The sequence below is a fragment of the Lissotriton vulgaris genome, chromosome 7, assembly GCF_964263255.1.
Source record: "Lissotriton vulgaris chromosome 7, aLisVul1.2, whole genome shotgun sequence".
Classification (NCBI taxonomy): Eukaryota; Metazoa; Chordata; class Amphibia; order Caudata; family Salamandridae; genus Lissotriton; species Lissotriton vulgaris.
Window position 1 is genome coordinate 1,705,506,977 of NC_141695.1, and position 24,727 is coordinate 1,705,531,703.

At 42.1% G+C, this 24,727-nt stretch overlaps 1 protein-coding gene across 1 annotated transcript; it reads left to right on the forward strand.

The window, feature by feature from the left end:
* The first annotated feature begins 6,744 nt into the window (after positions 1-6,744).
* Positions 6,745-24,236, forward strand: LOC147706364 (uncharacterized). The gene is made up of 5 exons (XM_086929072.1): positions 6,745-6,804; positions 12,104-12,139; positions 18,342-18,779; positions 22,129-22,344; positions 23,919-24,236. The coding sequence occupies exons 3-5, from the start codon at positions 18,342-18,344 to the stop codon at positions 24,201-24,203; spliced, it is 939 nt and encodes a 312-aa protein (XP_086785198.1). The 5' UTR covers positions 6,745-6,804; positions 12,104-12,139; the 3' UTR covers positions 24,204-24,236.
* Positions 24,237-24,727: the final 491 nt, after the last annotated feature.

Here is a 24,727-nt window from a genome sequence, read left to right on the forward strand (position 1 = left end):
TCAACCACTCACCCTCACCCACTCACCCTCACCCACTCACCCTCAACCACTCACCCTCAACCACTCACCCTCAACCACTCACCCTCAACCACTCACCCTCAACCACTCACCCTCAAACACTCACCCTCAATCACTCACCCTCAACCACTCACCCTCAACCACTCACCCTCAACCACTCACCCTCAACCCCTCCCCCTCACCCTCACTCATCCTTACCCTCACTCATCTTCAATACCTCACCATCACTAACCCTCAACCACTCACCCTCAGTAACTCTCAACACCTCTATCACCCTTACCCTCACTCACCCTCAATACCTCACCCTCACTAACACTCAACCCCTCACTCTCACCCTCACTCACACTCAACACCTCAGCCTCACCCTCACCCTCCTACAGACACATTCAAGGCCCTCATCTTGAGCAATGATCACGATTTTTATTGTACAACTACAATAAAAAAAAAGGTGGCAAATACATCAGCTCATAACATTTCTCCACACCTGTCTCAACATTTAGGTATTGCCAAACAAAATTATCTCACATCTTTCTAAATCGCCCACTGTATTTTAACGTTGCCACACACACATTAATGGAGTCATGCTCACCCTCAATCACCCTCACCCTCAACCCTCACCTACCCTCACCCACCCTCAACCCCTCACCCTCACTCAACACCTCAGCCTCGCCCTCACTCGCCCTCACCCTCAACCCCTCATGCTATTTTTAAGGGTAACTTGGCGCTGTCAGTTCAAGTCAAATTACAGTAAGGGAGAAAATGGCATCTGTAAACGTGATGTTTTTTTAACAAAAATCCTATAGTCACTCACCCTCAACGCCTCACCCAACATCTCACCTTCACTCACCATCAACATCTCACCCTCACTCACCCTCAAAACATCAGCCTCAATTCCTCACCCTCAACCCCTCACCCTCAACCATTCACCCTCACTCACCCTCCCTCACCCTCAACTCCTCACCCACACCCTCAACACTTCACCCTAAACACCTCACTTATTCTCAACCCCTCCCCCTCCCCCTCACCCTCACTCACCCTCAACATCTCACCATCACTAACCCTCAACCCCTCACCCTCACTAACTCTCAATCCCTCAATCACCCTTCCCCTCACTCACCCTCAATACCTCACCCTCACTAACACTCAACCCCTCACTCACCCTCACTCTTACTTTCACTCACACTCAAGACCTCAGCCTCACCCTCACTCATCCTCACCCTCAACCCCTCATGCCATTTTTAAGGGTAACTTTGAGTAGACAGTTCAAGTCGATTTACATTAAAGGAGAAAATGGTGTCTGGAAACGTTATATTTTCTTAACAAAACTCCTATAGTTTACATACCATGCCGTACACACACACCAACATCATTACTAGCATTTAAAATTACCCACAGACACATTCAAGGGCCGCATCCTCAGCAATGCTCACGAATTTCATATTAAAATTAACAACACAACTTTGATGGCAAATATTGTATCCAGCCTCTGACCCATTCAGCATCATACATCAGCTCATAACATTTTGCCACACCTGTCACTCACCCTCACTCTCACCCTCACTCACACTCAACACCTCAGCCTCACCCTTACCCTCACTCACCTTCAATCCCTCATGCCATTTTTAAGGGTAACTTGGAGCTGACAGTGCAAGTCGAATTACAGTACGGGAGAAAATGGCGTCTGGGCACGTGATGTTTTTTTAACAAAACTCCTATAGTCACTCACCCTCAACGCCTCACACAACACCTCACCTTCACTCACCATCAACATCTCACCCTCACTCACCCTCAACACCTCACCCTCAACCCCTCACCCCCAACCCTCACCCCCAACCCCTCACCTTCAACCCCTCACCCTCACTCACCCTCCATCACCCTCAACCCCTCACCTACATCCTCAACACTTCACCCTAAACACCTCACTCACCCTCAACCCCTCCCACTCACCCTCACTCACCCTCACCCTCACTCACCCTCAACACCTCACCATCACTAACACTCAACCCCTCACCCTCACTAACTCTCAATCCCTCAATCACCCTTACCCTCACTCGCACTCAATATCTCACCCACACTAACACTGAACGCCTCACTCACCCTCACTTTTACCCTCACTCACACTCAACACTTCAACCTCACCCTCACTCACATTCACCCTCTCCCTCAACTCCTCATGCCATTTGTTAAGCGTAACTTGGATCAGACAGTTACAGTCAAATTACAGTAAGGTTGAAAATGGCGTCTGTAAACGTTATGTTTTTTTACCAAAACTCCTATAGTCTACATACCATGCCGTACACACACACCGACAACAATCCCACCATTTATAATTACACACAGCCACATTCAAGGGCGGCATCCTCACCAATGGTCACAATTTTTATAGTAAAAAAAAAAACACAACTTCGATGGCAAATACATCAGCTCATAACATTTCTCCACACCTGTCTCAACATTTAGGTATTGCCAAACAAAATTATCTCACATCTTTCTAAATCGCCCACTGTATTTTAACGTTGCCACACACACATTAATGGAGTCATGCTCACCCTCAATCACCCTCACCCTCAACCCTCACCTACCCTCACCCACCCTCAACCCCTCACCCTCACTCAACACCTCAGCCTCGCCCTCACTCGCCCTCACCCTCAACCCCTCATGCTATTTTTAAGGGTAACTTGGCGCTGTCAGTTCAAGTCAAATTACAGTAAGGGAGAAAATGGCATCTGTAAACGTGATGTTTTTTTAACAAAAATCCTATAGTCAGTCACCCTCAACGCCTCACCCAACATCTCACCTTCACTCACCATCAACATCTCACCCTCACTCACCCTCAAAACATCAGCCTCAACCCCTCACCCTCAACCCCTCACCCTCAACCATTCACCCTCACTCACCCTCCCTCACCCTCAACTCCTCACCCACACCCTCAACACTTCACCCTAAACACCTCACTTATTCTCAACCCCTCCCCCTCCCCCTCACCCTCACTCACCCTCAACATCTCACCATCACTAACCCTCAACCCCTCACCCTCACTAACTCTCAATCCCTCAATCACCCTTCCCCTCACTCACCCTCAATACCTCACCCTCACTAACACTCAACCCCTCACTCACCCTCACTCTTACTTTCACTCACACTCAAGACCTCAGCCTCACCCTCACTCATCCTCACCCTCAACCCCTCATGCCATTTTTAAGGGTAACTTTGAGTAGACAGTTCAAGTCGATTTACATTAAAGGAGAAAATGGTGTCTGGAAACGTTATATTTTCTTAACAAAACTCCTATAGTTTACATACCATGCCGTACACACACACCAACATCATTACTAGCATTTAAAATTACCCACAGACACATTCAAGGGCCGCATCCTCAGCAATGCTCACGAATTTCATATTAAAATTAACAACACAACTTTGATGGCAAATATTGTATCCAGCCTCTGACCCATTCAGCATCATACATCAGCTCATAACATTTTGCCACACCTGTCACTCACCCTCACTCTCACCCTCACTCACACTCAACACCTCAGCCTCACCCTTACCCTCACTCACCTTCAATCCCTCATGCCATTTTTAAGGGTAACTTGGAGCTGACAGTGCAAGTCGAATTACAGTACGGGAGAAAATGGCGTCTGGGCACGTGATGTTTTTTTAACAAAACTCCTATAGTCACTCACCCTCAACGCCTCACACAACACCTCACCTTCACTCACCATCAACATCTCACCCTCACTCACCCTCAACACCTCACCCTCAACCCCTCACCCCCAACCCTCACCCCCAACCCCTCACCTTCAACCCCTCACCCTCACTCACCCTCCATCACCCTCAACCCCTCACCTACATCCTCAACACTTCACCCTAAACACCTCACTCACCCTCAACCCCTCCCACTCACCCTCACTCACCCTCACCCTCACTCACCCTCAACACCTCACCATCACTAACACTCAACCCCTCACCCTCACTAACTCTCAATCCCTCAATCACCCTTACCCTCACTCGCACTCAATATCTCACCCACACTAACACTGAACGCCTCACTCACCCTCACTTTTACCCTCACTCACACTCAACACTTCAACCTCACCCTCACTCACATTCACCCTCTCCCTCAACTCCTCATGCCATTTGTTAAGCGTAACTTGGATCAGACAGTTACAGTCAAATTACAGTAAGGTTGAAAATGGCGTCTGTAAACGTTATGGTTTTTTACCAAAACTCCTATAGTCTACATACCATGCCGTACACACACACCGACAACAATCCCACCATTTATAATTACACACAGCCACATTCAAGGGCGGCATCCTCACCAATGGTCACAATTTTTATAGTAAAAAAAAAAACACAACTTCGATGGCAAATACATCAGCTCATAACATTTCTCCACACCTGTCTCAACATTTAGGTATTGCCAAACAAAATTATCTCACATCTTTCTAAATCGCCCACTGTATTTTAACGTTGCCACACACACATTAATGGAGTCATGCTCACCCTCAATCACCCTCACCCTCAACCCTCACCTACCCTCACCCACCCTCAACCCCTCACCCTCACTCAACACCTCAGCCTCGCCCTCACTCGCCCTCACCCTCAACCCCTCATGCTATTTTTAAGGGTAACTTGGCGCTGTCAGTTCAAGTCAAATTACAGTAAGGGAGAAAATGGCATCTGTAAACGTGATGTTTTTTTAACAAAAATCCTATAGTCAGTCACCCTCAACGCCTCACCCAACATCTCACCTTCACTCACCATCAACATCTCACCCTCACTCACCCTCAAAACATCAGCCTCAACCCCTCACCCTCAACCCCTCACCCTCAACCATTCACCCTCACTCACCCTCCCTCACCCTCAACTCCTCACCCACACCCTCAACACTTCACCCTAAACACCTCACTTATTCTCAACCCCTCCCCCTCCCCCTCACCCTCACTCACCCTCAACATCTCACCATCACTAACCCTCAACCCCTCACCCTCACTAACTCTCAATCCCTCAATCACCCTTCCCCTCACTCACCCTCAATACCTCACCCTCACTAACACTCAACCCCTCACTCACCCTCACTCTTACTTTCACTCACACTCAACACCTCAGCCTCACCCTCACTCATCCCACCCTCAACCACTCATGCCATTTTTAAGGGAAACTTTGAGTAGACAGTTCAAGTCGATTTACAGTAAAGGAGAAAATGGTGTCTGGAAACGTTATATTTTCTTAACAAAACTCCTATAGTTTACATACCATGCCGTACACACACACCAACATCATTCCTAGCATTTAAAATTAACCACAGACACATTCAAGGGCCGCATCCTCAGCAATGCTCACGATTTTCATATTAAAATTAACAACACAACTTTGATGGCAAATATTGTATCCAGCCTCTGACCCATTCAGCATCATACATCAGTTCATAACATTTCGCCACACCTGTCTCTACATTTATGTATTGACAAACAAAATCATCGACCATCTTTCTCAGTCTCCCACTGTATTTCTACGGTGACACTCACACATTAATGGAGGCATCTGCAGCAATGTTCTGTCTTTTCATACTAAACATAAACGCCACAACTTGGAGCCTGTATATTACAAGACTTACATTAAGGGACGCACCCGCAGCGAAATTCTGTATTTACAACACGTACACACACAGCTAAAATTATCCTAGCATTTAAAACTACCCACAGACACATTTAAGGGCCACTTACGCAGCAATGTTCACTATTTTCATAATAAAACGAAGAACACAACTTTTATGGCAAATATTGCATCCGGCCTCTGACCCGTTCAGCACCACACCTGTCTTTACATTTCTTTTTTGCCAAACAAAATCATCGACCATCTTTCTCATTCACCCACTTTTTTTTCACGTTGCCACACACACATTAATGGACGCATCCGCAGCAATTTTCAGTATTTTCATACTAAACCTAAACGGCACAACTTTGAGCCAGTATATTACAAGAGTTGTATGTTTTAAAGTGAAACTTTATATACTTTTGATGCTTTATATATGCCATTTTTAAGTGTAACTTCGAGCAGACAGTTGAAGTCCAATTACACTAACGTAAAAAAAAAGGCCCTTTGCTTTGTTAGTTCCGAGCAAAATCTTATATGGGCTTAAGGGAGTTGCCCAGTGAAGTCTACTGGCGCGCCTATGTCGAAACTCCATCTGCATACACATTCAAACATTCACACTTCCAAGTCGCGCACATCAGCTAGTGTGACTTTTCCTTGGGGCAAGGGAAGGACTAAAAGCTTTGATCCTTTCTTAAACCAAAAAAAAAAAAAGATTCTTGCATCGTTACCCCCTATTTAAGCAGAGGGACGGGTCACTTTAAGTCATACTCTCTTTTTACCTGCGAGGACAGAACTTCGACTTACAGAACGGCGCTGTACTTGCTGCTATCGACCAACAGCCACTGAAAAATTACGGCATTCAATCTTAGAACGTAAGTGCATGCAAGTTTTATTTCTATACATCTAAGGGACAGTATTGATATATTTACTTGCGTTTATTAGAACTGTTACTATATCAACATTGCACCTGTGTTAAATTATTCTGCGACATGTTTGTTTGCAAATCTACATTTTCTATGGTAATACTTAGCAAAGGACTACGTAATTTCTCAAACAGGTCATACCTTGGTTTAAACCAACAGATACATATTGTTTTTTTTATTGTTATCTCTTGTAGGTTATTGGTACGCTTTCAACATTTCCTTGATAGGGGGAAAGAAACTGCGCACCAACATATATCATGTAAGTACAGCCAACTGTTCACTCTTCTACACAATTTTTACTTCCGTTCCTAACACTCCGACTCGCCACACAGAACATTCCTTCCAATAAATCAAGGCAGAACATAAGTTTGACACACACCCATTCATTCTTAGATTTAATGCAACACAGTAACTACTCCTAATTACAACATGACACACACACCTTCTTTTTACGTCTGTTACTATTACCTTTTCACGCACACACGGTTAAGAACACATACTATATAACACGCACGGCGAATTGAGTGCAACCACAACAGAACACTCCTTACGATTTTTGTCACAGCTTCACAGCAATACAGTAAACAGGATGATCGGACTGAACAGTGAACAGAGCTCCAGCTTACACTACTCACACACACCTTGTCAGATTATCTTTCAATATTACACGCATACCGCTTGCATTCTCAGATTAAATGTAACACAGTAACCAGTGCAAGTTACAAGATGACACATACGCACCCTTTTTTTTACATCTATTAGTATTAACTTTTCACGCACACACTGTTAGGAACACATACTATATCACACGCACGCCGAAATGAGTGCGACCACATTAGAACACTAATTACGCTTTCATTGACAGCTTCATAGCGAGACAGTAAACTGGATGATCGGACTCAAGAGTGAACAGAGATGCATCTTACACTAATCACACACAGCCTGTCACATTAGGCAAAACACTGACTGCCACCCTTATACAGCACGTGCGACTCCAACGCAATCTAAGATCATAGCACTTCGCCACTACAGCACCAAACTTTCAGGCACAACTTCAAATTGCACATTTATTTGCACGCAAACAGGCTACACTTCACAACATTCACCCGCAGCTTTACTGGCACACAGTAAGTAATCCAAGTTACTAGCTGACACACGAAAACAGCCGCTCGTACAACTACTAGTATTACCTTTCCACAAACACACATCCAATAACACATTAGCCAGGATTTGCGGCCTACAAAAATAAACACTTCACTTTACACTTACTACACTATTCCCAGTCACATTGTAACATTAGGGGAAATAGTACAGCCATAAACCGTTCGCAACACTTCGCCACACCACAACAAAATTTTCATACACACATTCCACGAACAAGGACACTTTCACACACACCCTCTATTACATGCCTACTCACAATCTTTCTCTCAGGGGCAAAATGTAATGTTTACTTTGTGTCCAAGGACCGCATCGGTGGGGGCAGGGTCAGTGGTTAAGGGTCGGGGCTACAGCAACAACATAAAACTGGCCATGAGGTTAATCACAGGACCCTGCAGCCGAAGGCTTCGTCCACTGAGCCCTCCCGGCATACACATAATTTTCTCGCTCTCTTTCTCTCTTCGTCTCCCTCCCTCTCTATAGCACACTAATCACACACACCCTGTCACATTAGGCAAAACACTGCATCTTACACTAATCACACACAGCCTGTCACATTAGGCAAAACACTGACTGCCACCCTTATACAACACGTGCAACTCCTACCCAATGTAACATCATAGCACTTCGCCACTACAGCACCAAACTTTCAGTCAGAACTTCTAATTGCACATTAATTTGCACGTAAACAGGCAACACTTTACAACATTTACGCAGAATGCATTCATTCGCAGCTTTACTTGCATAGTTAGTAATCCAAGTTACAAGCTGACACACGGAAAGAGCCACTCGTACAACTACTAGTATTACATTTTCACAAGCACACATCCAATAACACATTAGCCAGGATTAGCTGCCTACCCAAAAAAAAACTGGACCTTACACTTACTACACTATTCACAGGCACATTGGGACATTAGGGGGAATAGTACAGTCATAATCCGTTCGCAACACTTCGCCACACCACAACAAACTTTTCATACACACAATCCACGATCAAGGGGACTTTCGCCCACACCCTCTATTACATGGCTACTCACAATCTTTCTCGCAGGTGAAAAAATTACTGTTTACTTTGTGTCCAAGGACCGCATCGGTGGGGGCAGGGTTAGTGGTTAAGGGTCGGGGCGACAGCAACAACATAAAACTGACCATGAGGTTAATCACAGGACCCTGCAGCCGAAGGCTTCGTGCACTGAGCCCTCCCGGCATACACATAATTTTCTCGCTCTCTTTCTCTCTTCGTCTCCCTCCCTCTCTATAGCACACTAATCACACACACCCTGTCACATTAGGCAAAACACTGCATCTTACACTAATCACACACAGCCTGTCACATTAGGCAAAACACTGACTGCCACCCTTATACAACACGTGCAACTCCTACGCAATGTAACATCATAGCACTTCGCCACTACAGCACCAAACTTTCAGTCAGAACTTCTAATTGCACATTAATTTGCACGTAAACAGGCAACACTTTACAACATTTACGCAGAATGCATTCATTCGTAGCTTTACTTGCACAGTTAGTAATCCAAGTTACAAGCTGACACACAGAAACAGCCACTCGTACAACTACTAGTATTACATTTTCACAAGCACACATCCAATAACACATTAGCCAGGATTAGCTGCCTACCCAAAAAAAAAAATGGACCTTACACTTACTACACTATTCACAGGCACATTGGAACATTAGGGGGAATAGTACAGTCATAATCCGTTCGCAACACTTCGCCACACCACAACAAACTTTTCATACACACAATCCACGATCAAGGGGACTTTCGCCCACACCCTCTATTACATGGCTACTCACAATCTTTCAAGCAGGTGAAAAATTTACTGTTTACTTTGTGTCCAAGGACCGCATCGGTGGGGGCAGGGTTAGTGGTTAAGGGTCGGGGCGACAGCAACAACATAAAACTGACCATGAGGTTAATCACAGGACCCTGCAGCCGAAGGCTTCGTGCACTGAGCCCTCCCGGCATACACATAATTTTCTCGCTCTCTTTCTCTTTCGGTCTCCCTACATCTCTATAGCTCTCTCTCCCTCTCTATAGCTCCCCCTCCCTCTCTCCTGTCTTCCTCTGTTTTACTCTAACTGTGTTCCTCCCTCTGTCTCACTCCCCCTCTTTTCTTCCTCCTCTCTCCCTCCCTCTCCGTCTCCCTCCCTATAACCCTGCATCTCACTCCCTTTCTCTTCCTCTCCCTCCATTTCCCTTCCTTTCCCTAACTTTCCCTTCCTCTCTGTCTTTGTACATAACTCTCCATTTGTCTCCCATTTACTCCCTCTCTATCTTTCTACATTACTTGCACACTAACTGGGTACACTTTCAATATTACACGCACACCGCATTCATTTTCATATTCAATGCAATATAGGAAGTAATCTAAGTTACACGATGACACACACACACATTTTTAGGTACGTCTCGCACTATTAACTCTTCACGCACACACTCACTCCCTCTCCATCCCCAACAACAATTCCAGCTTTTAAAACTAACAACAGACACATTCAAGTCCCACATCCTCAGCAATTCTAAACTATTTTCCGAATACAAATAACGACACTACTTTAAGGGGGTCTTTAGTTTTTGAAGCCTCACACACACACTCACCCTCACTTACCCGCAACGCCGCACCCTCACCCTCACTCACACTCACCACCTCACCCTCACTTACCCTCAACGCATCACCCTCAGTCACCTTTAACAGCTCACCCTCACTCACCCTCAACACCTCTCCCTTTCTCACCCTCACCCTCACTCACCCTCAACGCCTCACCCTCACCCGCACTCACCCTCATTCTCACTCACCTTCACTCACCCTTAATACCTCACCAACACTCACCCTCAATGCCTCGCCCTCCCTCACCCTCCCTCACCCTCAGCCTCACTCACCCTTACTCACCCTCACCCACCATCACGCTCATCCTCACTCACCCTCACTTACCCTCACTCACCCTCAGTCACCCTCAGTCACCCTCACTCAACCCCTCACCCTCACTCACACTCACTCAACCTCTCACTCAACACCTCACTCTCACTCACCCTCAACACCTCACTCACCCTCAATTTCACTCACCCTCAATTTCACTCACCCTCAATTTCACTCACCCTCACTCATCCTCAACACTTCCCCCACCCTCACTAGCCCTCAACACCTCACACACACACCCTCAACACTTCTCCCTCAACTCCTCACTCACCCTCACTCTCACTCAACACTTCAACACCTCAGCCTCAGCCTCACCCTCACTCACCCTCAACACCTCACTCACCCACAACACCTCATTCTCACTCACCCACACTCACCCTCATCCTTACTCACCCTCAGCTTCTCACCCTCACTCACCCTCAATCTCTAAGCCTAACCTACCTTCACTCACCCTCAACCCCTCACCCTCACTCACACTCACTCACACTCACCCTCACTCACCCTCATGCTCACTCACCCTCATGCTCACTCACCCTCATGCTCACTCACCCTCATGCTCACTCACCCTCAACATGTCATCCTCACTCACCCTCACCATCACTCACCCTCAAACCGTCACCCTCACTCACCCTCACCCTCACCCTCACTCACCCTCAATACCACTCACCCTCACTCACCCTCATCCCCTCCCCCTCACTCACCCTCACCCTCACCACCTCACCTCACTAACACTCAACACCTCACCCTCACACTCACACCCTCAACATTTCACCCTCATTCACCCTCAACCCCTCACCCACACTCACCCTCTCTCTCCCTCTCTAGCTCCCCCTCCCTCTCTCTTGCCTTCCTCTTTCTCACTCTAACTTTGTTAATCCCTCTGTCTCCCTCTCCCTCTCTCTCCCTCCCTCCATCCCCGTCTCCCTTCCTATCACTCTCCCTCTCACTCCCTTTCCCTTCCTCTCACTCCATTTTCCTTCCTTTCCCTCACTTTCTCTCCCTCTCCCTCACTCTCCATCTCCCTCACTCTCCCTCCCTTTTACTCCCTCGGCATTTCCCTCCCCTTCACTCCCTTTCTGTCTTTGTACATTTGTTGCACACTAACTGGGTACACTTTCAATATTACACGCACACCGCATTCATTCTCTGATTCAATGCAACACATTAAACAGTCCAAGTTACAAGATAACACACACACACATTTTTTAACGTCTCTCAGTATTAACTTTTCACGCACTCACTCACTCTCTCTCTGTCCCCCTTTTCCTCCCACTCCCTCTCTCTCCCTCTATCATCTCACCCTGCCTGTGTGCCAGCCGTGGCACATACACTCACAGCAGCACTAGAGCTCTTAACAGGTCTTTAAAAGACTATTTACATGCTAATGTGGCCTTTATGGGAAAAATTCGAAAAAATATATTCTAAACAATATGTTTTTTTTCTCCTTTCAGATTATTAAAACAACAACAAAAGAAACAGAAGTTAAGGTAAATACTACTTTGCCACTTAGTTTAAAATTTGTTAAAAGTTCATACCTTACAGTCCCCAAAAATATTTGTTAGTTCACAAACCTTCTTAATTTACATTTGTTGATAACAACATTTCAGTATAACTTATAAGATGCAGAGATGCTTGAAAGCAAGTTACCATCAAGGGAATAGCAAATTTATTAGCAAATCACAAGGTAAGCAATGCTTACCAAATAGTGCTTTTGCTGTCTTGCACAATTTATGCAAGCCAGTAACTACTTGGAACTCTAATGATCTGCAATATATAATGGACCGTGGGGACGCTTTATATCTCCAAATGCATTCTATTAACAAAGAAACACTTATGCATCCAGATGACCTGCCAAGGTATATAGACCACAATCAAGAGATATATTCACTTTTGCTACGGAATGCTTACTACGGTGATGTCCTTAAACGTTTTGATAAAGCCTACCCAGATATTAGCACAGCATTAAATGTTACTATTAATAAGCACTGTGGTGTTCTACTTTGTATGAATGTTTATGTAATAGCTATTTTCAAACATATGCAATCATACTTTGTATTTGATTCACATAGTAGGGACCATGAAGGCATGCCTCATTCAAACGGAACATGTGTTACAATTGCATTTAATTCGTTTGAAGGGCTAATTCAATATGTTATGAAACTAGCATATAACTTTACACATCAGGCTGAGCAATGTGTCCAATTTGAATTAACACCAATAGATATAAAAGTCATTCAAAGGAAATCCTTTACAAAAGCACTTACTGTGCACAAAAAAAATAGTCACCTACCGCAAGAAAGAAAAATTTGGGTACATACTACTGAATGTACTCCTAATCAGACGATAACATCAACATCAATGTCTTCTGATGATTTACAGAATAAAAGTAAGGGAGGGAATAGCAATAGCAATCATTTAGCACAATTACCAGGTAATAGTAAAGCTATCCAGGGAACAAATAAACAGTCTCGGAAAAGAAAAAGGGATTCAAGTACATGTCCAACTAAAGTTGTACAAAGAAAAAAAGTTAATACAGCTGAAGAAGACATTACCAACAGTCAACTAAGTGCTACTGATAATAACATACCCATCTTCACGCAGGGCCAAAGACAGAAACGAGGTAAACAAATCCATACAATCATTCGCAAATTCCACCGGGAAATATTGCATGGGCCAGAGTACATTTGTACTCTTTGCAATCAACTGTGGCATAAACAAACGTTGCAAAATATACGCAGTGTTAGCCAATCCGAAATTTTCAACAAGTGTAACATTAGTAACAAGAAAAACAATTTTATTTGTAAGACTTGCTATTATTACATTCGCAAAAACAAAATACCACCATGTTCTATTGTAAATGGCATGGGCTTCCCAAATGTACCAGTTGAATTAGAATTATATGATTTAGAAGAAAGATTAGTTTCACCTAGGATACCATTCTTACAAATTCGGAGTCTGCCACGCGGTTTTCAAAAATCATTATCAGGTGCAGTAGTTAATGTACCTGCAGATGTTATGACAACTGTTACCATTTTACCAAGGCAAATTAATGACGCCATGACAATCCCAGTGAAATTAAAAAGGAAATTAATCTATAAATCATATACACATTATGAGAATATTAGACCAAATACAGTAAAAAAGGCAGCTACATGGCTAGCTAAAAATAGTACAATGTTTAATGAATATGGTGTTACGATTAACCCTGACTGGGAGTATATACCTCCAGAAATAGAATCTCACAATGAGACTTCTGAGACAAACAATTCATCTGATAGTTCTGACAACATAGAAGCTGGGAATTTGGATACTATGTTAACAAATGAAACTATTACTAGTAATTCGCTGAATGTGTTAAGTTTCGCTCCAGCTGAACATAACACGCCAAGAGGTTTATATGAGGATAAAGATTCAGAGTTTTTGGCTTTCCCTACTATTTTTTGTGGTGAACGAAGGCCTAACAATAAGGAAAGACACATACCGGTACATTATAGTACTATTTGCCAAGCAGAGTTAAGGAGTTATGATAGAAGAGTCGCTAAATCTATTACTAATGTCTTTTTTAAACTGAAGAAATTACATATTAAGCAGATCCATGGTAAAATCAACATTTCCATCAGAAAACATTTTACAGATGGGAATAAAATAACTGCTAAAGACATTAAATGTAATATTGCCAATGTTTTACAGTTTAATGAGGGGTACAAAGTATTAAAAACTATACGCAGTTCACCTCCATATTGGGAAGGTTGCAAAAAAGATATTTTTGCAATGATAAGGCAACTTGGCATACCCACTTTCTTTTTGACATTATCTGCTGCTGAAACAAAATGGCACCATTTAATAAATATACTATTGAGAGTTAGAAACTTAAAGGAATGTACAGAGGAAGAATTCTTAAACATGTCTTGGGAAACTAAAAGTAAATTAATACAAGAAGATCCAATAACATGTGCAAGACAGTTTGACTATCAAGTTAGGAAATTCTTTAATTGTGTTTTGCTGAATGGCACTAATCCAATTGGGGAAATAGTAGACTACTTTTACAGAGTCGAATTCCAACAAAGAGGTTCTCCACATATACATGCATTACTCTGGGTAAACAAAGCACCATTGTATGGTGTTTCACCAGTGGAAGAAGTCAATAGCTTTATTGACAAATATATCACTTGTCATAAGTCTGAGAACCCTGTTTTACAACCGTTAATAAATCTACAAAGGCATGGTCACACCAAAAATTGCAGACGTAAACAGCAACGGACATGCAAATATCAATATCCCAAATATCCAATGTCAAGAACGCTCATATTAGAGCCATTAACACTTGAGGAGACAAATAACCAATGGCAAGATAATATGAAAATAATACATGAAGCTATGAATAATACTACTTTTAATACACTTTCTTTTGAGGAATTTTTAGACTTCATTAAAATGGATGATAAAGAATATATTACTTCTATACAAACTAGCTTACAAAAAACAACTATTTTTTTAAAAAGAACACCAGGCGAATGCTTCATCAATAACTACAATAGTACTCTTTTAGAAGCTTGGCGAGCAAACATAGACTTGCAGTTTATACTAGACCCTTATGCTTGTGCAGTCTATATTATCTCATATATCAGTAAATCGCAAAGAGGAATTAGCAAACTTCTAGCGCAAGCTGCTAAAGAGGTAACAAGCAATAGTAATATCAAAGATCAACTTAAACACATAGGAAACAAATTCCTCAACTGCACAGAAATTAGTGCTCAAGAAGCAGCATATCTAATTCTTCAAATACCATTACGGAAAAGCTCACGATCATTTGTATTTATTAATACTAGCCGTCCAGAGAAAAGAACTTATTTAATGCGTGATATCGAAACTATTAATAACTTGCCCGAAAATTCAACTGACATTCAATGTGAAAATATTATTATTAAGTACTGCAAACGGCCACAATCATTAGAGATGTGCACGTTAGCAGACTATGCGGCTAATTTCAACTATGTGAAGAAAAAAACACATGGGAAAGAAATAAATGATTGCGAAGATTTACTTGCAGAACAAAACTTTTACAGCTCAGATGAGGAAGAATTAGAAATAGAATGTAGTGACGGAAATAAACAACAACAGAAACATAATTATGATTATGCTTTAAATAAGCGCAGACAAGGGAAAATAATACGCTTTTGCAGATTTAGCAAAAATAATGAACCAGAAGAGTATTATAGAGAAATATTAATGTTGCACTATCCATGGAGGGAAGAAGAAAAAATACTAATCAACAAGGAAACTTACTATGATAGGTATCTGGAAGTTAAAACATTTGTTGACACACAACTAAAAATCTATAACAAACAGCATGGCGAACTTACAAACATTATTCATGAACAGTCTCATGAAAATGTAATTTCACCTCCTCTATCACCAACTGTTAATATACAGACAGAAGACCAAAATCCAGAACATAATAATAGATATGATTTGGCTCTAGATTTAGGAATTAGAACTACAACTGAAGAACAAAGCTCAACTAACGTTATTTTACCCAATGAAAAATACCAACAACTTATGCAAAACTTAACGGAAGAACAACTTAAATTTGTTTACCATCACTTGCATTGGTTTAAAACTACAAGCACTCCATGCTATACTTTTTGCACTGGAGGGGCTGGTGTTGGGAAAAGTTTTGTAATATCTGCACTATATCAAACTTTACTACGCTACTATAACACTAAGGCCGGTGAAAATCCTGATAATGTTTATATCTTACTTACTGCTCCAACAGGAAAGGCTGCCCATAATATTAATGGCAAAACACTGCATAGCACTTTCAAAATACCTGTGTCGCAAAGTTTGACTTATAAACAACTGAGTCATGAACATAGAACTGCTCTACAAATGGAAATGATGCATGTTAGAGTTGTTATTATTGATGAAATTTCAATGGTAGGACACAATATGTTGAATTTTATACATAACAGGCTTCAAGAAATTAAATCATCTAATGAACCATTTGGAGGAATTTCTATTTTAGCCATTGGTGACTTTTACCAATTAAAACCTGTATTTGACAGATACATTTTTCAGGATTCTACACAAATGTATGGTCCTTTAAGTGCTAACTTATGGAAAGAACATTTTAAAATTTTTGAATTAACAAAAATTATGCGCCAAAAAGAAGATCTACAATTTGCTGAATTACTAAACCGATTGAGAGAAGGCAAGCATACTGAAGAAGATATTTCACAAATTAAGCAAAGGGAAATACAACCTGATGAGACTTTATTAGAAACAATTCCATATATCATGTCAACTAATCTAGAAGTTAATGAAATTAACAAAAAGGTTTTAGAACAACATTGCAAAGATTATCCTGTCTACATAACAGTAGCAAGCGATACCGTCAGTTCTGATTTGTCTGAAAATGTGAAAAAAACGATTCTTAAGCAACTGCCCAAAGATCCACAGAAAACAATGGGCCTTTCACATACATTACACATTGCCTTACAACTTCGTTATGATTTAAGTTGCAATGTGGATGTCAATGATGGTTTAACAAATGGCGCAACTGGTGTTGTACAATTAGTTGAATTGATTAACAATACACCTATTATTGTTTGGTTGTTATTTGACAATCCCACTATAGGACAAACAACCAGACAACAATATAAACACTTATTTCATTCACAAATACAAAATACATGGACACCAATACATGCTATAGCTAGACATTTCCAATACACTAAGAAATTTATTACCATTATACGGAAGCAATTTCCTTTACGCCAAGCATCAGCACGCACTATACATCGCACACAAGGTGCAACTCTCGAACCACTTTATATACACTTTAATAACAGCAAGATTCATCATTTGCATTATGTTGCTATTAGCAGGGCAAAATCAATACAAAATGTCTATGTACACAATTTTGATGAACGTAAAATTGTAGTACATCCACAAGTTAATGAGGAAATGCACAGATTAAGGACAGAAATGCCACTTGAAATACATATCCCACAGTTACATACATACAGTGCACATTTCAATATCATTGCACACAATATAAGATCACTACAGAAAAATTTTTCATCTATGGTAGCGGATAGGAATATATTACAAGCAGACATTATTTGCTTAACTGAGATCAACACTACAAGAAATGCTACAGCTAATGATTTCACGATAGAACAATATCATCACATTATATTTGATAAATTTCATACATACAACACAAACCATGGAATGATTATGTACTACAAAAAAGATTTATTTATATTGCCTATTTATGAGACACTTGAAGGGATAGACATTTTACATTTTACTCTACAGATTGATAACACAGATTACCTTATTATTATTTTATACAAACCACCCCTAAAAAGTATAACTTCTCTTTTTGATTTCATCACAAATATTACGGATTTTTACCCCACGCACAAATTGATTATTATAGGGGATTTCAATGTGGATGTATCTCAACCAAATGCAAACAGCAAGCAATTACTTGGATTCTTTGAAACAAAATTACAATGTCAACAACTCATTAACAGTTACACAACTAACTACCAATCCATTTTAGATCATATATATACAAATGACCAACTACACAACTATGGTACTTTAGAATGCTATTACAGTGATCATAAACCAATATGGGTTTGTATTTAACATGTTATATCACATTTTCTATTTCAGATGATGTCTATTGAAGAAATAATGAACATTAATACCGATGACAACAAACCATACCAGAAACCAATAAGAGTTAATGTCATCAACTGCTCAGGGAAAACTACGTACAAAAATGCTAAACAAGAGCAGAACATTTTATTCCATTTGGCTTTAGCAGATAAAACTGGAACAATAAAATGTACTTGTTACCAAGAAAATTTATATGAGCAAACGAAAAAAAACTGTGGACTACTGATACGAAACTTTATTATCAAAAACAAAACAATTTTAATTACAAAGCAAACTAAAGTAACCAAATTTCCCACAATGACAATCGAGGAGGGCCTGATCCAACAAGCAAACAACATTTTGCATCCGCCTGCACCATCGGCTTCTCCCATCAAGGAAATAAAACGGGCAAGTCTAAAAAGCCTGATGACCGTTTCAGGGACAATAATTGCCGTAAGTATGAACACAAACATGTTATCATGTCAACTAAAAAAAACTATTGTCTCGCATTTGAAAAGTTGGACTTATTAGTATTGTAAATGACATATCTTATGTATTTTTGACTTTTAAAAATTGCAAGTCTAAATAGTCTGATGACTGTTTCAGGGACAATATGTGCCAGAAGTATGAACGCAAACATGTCATCATGTCTACTAAAAAAATGCATAGTTGGCTTACACACAAATTACACATTTAGGGGCCCGATGTAGGTAGCCCTTTACCGATCCCAATCGGCCAAAAATACCGATTTTGGGCCGTTTCCGATCGGTAAAGGGCTATTGAGATGTAGGGGCACATTTTCGGTAACTTTAGCAAATCTGTATCATTACCGAATCGGTACATTTACAGATTCAATAAAATTAACGAAAATGCAATGTAGGTAGGCAATGTACCTTCTGCACATGGCTTACAGAATCGGTATTTTACCATGGAATACAAATCCAGGGTAAAATACCGATTGCGGTGTGCATGCACATGTGTGCATGCACACCTATGGCATGTGACAGGCAGACCTGCCCTTAGGGCAGGTATGCTTGCCACATGGCACCTGTGCCTTTTTTGGGGGTGCCAGAGGGTGTCAAAGTGACACCCCCTGCACCCTTCTGAATTCTTTAATTACCGATTCGGTAAATACCGAATCGGTAATGCCTAATCATTCCTATGGGCTTCAAAGCCCATAGGAATGAATGGGCATTACCTATTCGGTATTTACCGATTCGGTAATTAAAGAATTGTTAAGGATTCGGTAATGAATCCAGATGTTGGGACCTACATACCAAAATGGGATTTACCTACATCGGGCCCTTAGGAACTTCACTAACAACCTCAAAAAAGCTTGCATTATACACTCTTTCACACTATGTAGAAAGTAAGAGTTTTGGGAAATATAATAGGCCAGTGCTTTGGGGTATAGTACAAATTCAAGTACTCTCCACAAAGCCAATTTTTACAAAAAATAATGCACTATGGTAGAAAGTATGTTCATTTGGGTCGTGAAATATAATACATTATATTACCATTCATACAACGCACTAGTACTATGTGTTTTTACTGTCACTATTTTATAGAATTGTTCTTTTTGGGTTTACCAAAAGTACGCAAATACTGTCTTTACATCAATGCCTCACCCTCAGTCAACCTCACTCACCCTCAACACCCAACCCTCACTCTCCCTCAACACCTCACCCTCAACAATTCACCCTTAATGCCTCACTCACCCTCAATCTCACTCACCCTCAATCACCCTCAACACCTCCTCCTCACTCACCCTCAATCACCCTCACTAGCCCTCAACACCTCCCACTCAAAAACTCTACCCTTCTCCCTCAAATCCTCACTCACTCTCACTCAACACCTCAACACCTCAGCCTCACACTCAACATCAATCACTCACCCTCACTCACCCTCATCCTTACTCACCCTCAACTTCTCACCCTCAATAACCCTCAACACCTCACCCTCACTCACCCTCAACACCTCACCCTCAACAATTTACCCTTAATGCCTCACTCAGCCTCAATCTCACTCACCCTCAATCACCCTCAACACCTCCCACTCAATCACCCTCACTCACCCTCACTAGCCCTCAACACCTCCCCCTCAAAAAGTCAACACTTCTCCCTCAACTCCTCAGTCACCCTCACTCTCACTCAACACCTCAACACCTCAGCCTCACCCTCAACACCTCACCCTCACTCAATCAATCACCCTCACTCACCCACACTCACACTCATCCTTACTCACCCTCAACTTCTCACACTCAATCTCTCACCCTCAACACTCCCTCACTCTCACTCACCCTCAACCCCTCACCCTAACTCTGCCTCACTCACACTCACCCTCACGTAACACCTCGTCCTCACTCACCCTCACTCACCCTCAACCCCACCCTCACTCACCCTAACCCTCACTCACCCTCAACACCTCACCCTCAATCACTCACCCTCACCCACACCCTCACTCATGTCATCAGGTCTACTAAAAAAATGCATACTTGGCTTACACACACAGTACACCTTTAGTAACTTCATTAACAATTAAACAAAAAACACGCGTTTTGAAAACTATAATATGCCAGCACTTTCCTGTATACTACAAATACAAGTACTCTCTACAAAGCCAGTTTTTTCAATAAATATTGCTATCATTTAGGAAGGATGTTCATTTGGGTCGCTAAATATAATACATTATATGGCCATTCATACAACGCAATAGTAAGATGTATTTTTACAGTCACTATTTTATACAATGCTTACTTTTTGTTTAGGAAGAGAACGCAAACACTGTCTTTACCTCAATGCCTCACCCTTAGTCACCCTCACTCATTCTCAAAACGTCACCCTGACTCACCCTCAACACCTCACCCTCAACACTTCAGCCTCAACGCCTCACTCACCCTCAATCTCACTCACCCTCAATCACACTAAACTCCTCACCCTCACTCACCCTCACTAGCCATCAACACCTCCCCCTCAAAAACTTAACCCTTCTCCCTCAACTCCTCAGTCAACCTCACTCTCACTCAACACCTCAGCCTCACCCTCACCCTCACCCTCACTCACCCTCAACACCTCACCCTCACCCAATCACTCACCCTTTCTCACCCACACTCACCCTCATCCTTACTCACCATCAACTTCTCAACATCAATCACCCTCAATCTCTCACCCTCAACACTCACTCACTCTCACACTCAACTCCTCACCCTAAATGACCCTCACTCAGCCTCACTCACACTCACCCTCATCGTTACTCACCCTCAACTTCTCACCCTCACTCACCTTCAATCTCTCACCCTCACCCTCTCACCCTCACTCACCCTCACCCTCACTCACCCTCACTTACATTCACCCTCACCCTCACGTAATACCTCATCCTCACTCACCCCCACTCCCCATCAACTCCTCACACTCACTCACTCACAATCAACACCTCACACTCAATAACTCACCATCACCCTCACTCATGTCATCATGTCTACTTAAAAAATGCATAGTTGACTTACACACACATTACACCTTTAGTAACTTCAATAACTAACTCAAAAAAATTAGAATTATACACTCTTCACACATAGTAGCAAGTACTAGTTTTGAAAAATATAAGATGGCAGTGCTTTGGTGTATACTACAAAGACAAGTACTATCTACAAGGCCATTTTTTGCAATAAACAATTCAATCTTTTAGAAAGGAGGTTCATTTGGGTCGTTAAATATGATACATTATATAGCCTTTCATACAATGCACTAGTAATATCTGTTTTTACAATCACTATTTAATAGAATGCTTTCTTTTTGTGTAGGAAGAGGACGCAAAAACGGTGTTTATCAATGGGCAAGATACCCCACTCAAATCCATTACAATAAAAGATGCAACTGATGATATAAAAGTGACACTGTGGAGAGAAGCGTCACTATTTAAAATACATCTTGGCAAATATGTTACCCTGACTCACGTCACTGTACATGAATTCAATTGCCAAAAAATATTGAATACAACGCGCCATAGCAAAATGGAGGTAAGCACAACAAACAAAAGCTTTTGCAATTATCTCTTTTCAGCCACTCTTGGAATTTCACCCAGTCTTGCCCTTTCACCCACTCTGCCCCTTCCACCCACTCTGGACATTTTACCCACTCGGGACATTTCACCCACTTGGGACCTTTCACCCACTCGGGAACTTTCACCCACTCGGGACCTTTCACCCAATCGGGACCTTTCAACAACTCTGGCCCTTTCACACACTCTAGGCCTATCACCCAATCTAGACTTATCACCCACTCTAGACTTATCACCCACTCTAGACTTATCACCCACTCTAGACTTATCACCCACTCTCATCCTCACTCACCCTCAACAACTCACCATCAACACCTCACCCTCATACTCACTCACCCTCAACACCTCACCCTCATTCACCCTCACTCACCGTCAACACACTATCACACTACAACAACAAACAAATACTTACCACCACAGCAACACTTCACTCACCCTCAACACCTCACCCTTAACTCCTCACTCACCCTCAATCTCAATCATCATCAATCACCCTCAACATCTCACACTCAACACCTCACTCTCATACTCACTCACCCTCACTCACCCTCAAAACATCACCCTCATTCACCCTCACTTACCGTCAACACACTATCACACTACAACTACAAACAAACACTTACCACCACAGCAACACTTCACTCACCCTAAACACCTCACCCTTAACTCCTCACTCACACTCACTCTCACTCATCCTCAATCACCCTCAACACCTCACCCTCACTCACCCTCAACGCCTCACCCACACTCACCCTCACACCCTCACCCTCAGCACCTCACTCTCTCTCACCCTCAATGCCTCACCCTCAACGCCTCACCCACACTCACCCTCACCCTCAGCTTCTCACCCTCAGCCTCAACACCTCACTCTCACTCACCCTCAACGCCTCACCCTCAGTCAACCTCAACACATCACTCACCCTCACTCTCACTCATCCTCAATCACACTCAACACCTCACCCTCAACACCTCACTCACCCTCAGCCCCTCACCCTCACTCACCCTCAACTCCTCACCCTCACTCATCCTCACTCACCCTCAACACCTCCCCCTCATTCTCACTCACTCTCACCCTCACTCACCCTCATACTCACTCACCCTCAACACACTATCACACTACAACCACACACAAACACTTACCACCACAACACCACTTCAATCACGCTCAACACCTCCCCATCAGCCCCTTACTTACCCTCACTCTCACTCATCCTCAAGCACTGACTCACCCTCAATCTCACTCACCCTCAACGCCTCACCCTCACTCACCCTCAACACCTCACCCTCACTCACCCTCAACACACTATCACACTACAACCACACAAAAAAACTATTACCACCACCTATCACCCACTCTCGACCTATCACCCACTCAAACCCTATCAACAACTGGGACCCTTTCACCTACTCAGTCCATTTCACCCAATGTGTCCCTTTCAACCACTCTGTCCCTTTCACCCACTATAGGCCTTACACAAAAAATAAAGTATACAAATTTAAAAAATAATTGTTGCTTTTGTTTTCTCTCAACAGGTAACAGCCCCACCAGAGGAAAAGATGGACATTCTAATTTATGGTGTTGAAAGCTCTACTGAGCAAACTAGTATTATCACAATAAAAGTGACAAACACAGACGAATATCAATCGATGCCCATCGAAAACGAGATCTTAATTAAATGGTTTATGTTAGATGAGGAAGTTGACAACATCGGAGATGCCCTTGTCCATTTTTTGCCACAAACTTTTGAAGTTGTCTTTTGTAATGGGCAAATCATAAAGATTCTGAAAGAAAAAGACGATGAAATATGTTCTGACTAAATTTTGCATGTTGCCAGGATATCTTTTTTTTGTACAAAGTTAAACAATAAATATTTGTGTTTTTTTTTTAAAAATAAAAAAGTGTGGAATACAAATTTTACAACTTCTATGGTAATTTTTTCTATACAAAAGGCAAATTATAACTAATACACTCAATTTATACAACATAGTCACACCCACATACAACATTCAGCCAATCCATTTGACATTACAAAAACATATACAAAATACACATACTTTGTAGCTTGCACGCACTACAGTATTATGTATGAATGAGACTGTTGAGCTAAATACGCCTGTGCTGGTGCTGAGTTATGCTGTGTTGTTGAGCAATGTTACTGTGGGGGGCCGAATGTTAAGGTGGTATTGCTGCGTGTTGCATTGGTGGACATCACAAATTAGGTTGTTGGGAGAAGTGCAACTGTTGTTGGGATGAGTTATGCTGTGGTGGTAATAGTTGAACACTAACACAGCACAACTCATCATCAACACATCACAACAACAGCATTAGGAAGCACCACACT

Excerpts from the sequence above, each read along its gene's own strand:
- LOC147706364 (XM_086929072.1), top strand. The coding sequence starts at position 18,342 with ATGATGTCTATTGAAGAAATAATGAACATTAATACCGATGACAACAAA. Across the intron at positions 18,780-22,128 it reads TTTCAGGGACAATAATTGCC|GAAGAGGACGCAAAAACGGT; the intron begins GTAAGTATGAAC and ends CTTTTTGTGTAG. Across the intron at positions 22,345-23,918 it reads CGCGCCATAGCAAAATGGAG|GTAACAGCCCCACCAGAGGA; the intron begins GTAAGCACAACA and ends TTCTCTCAACAG.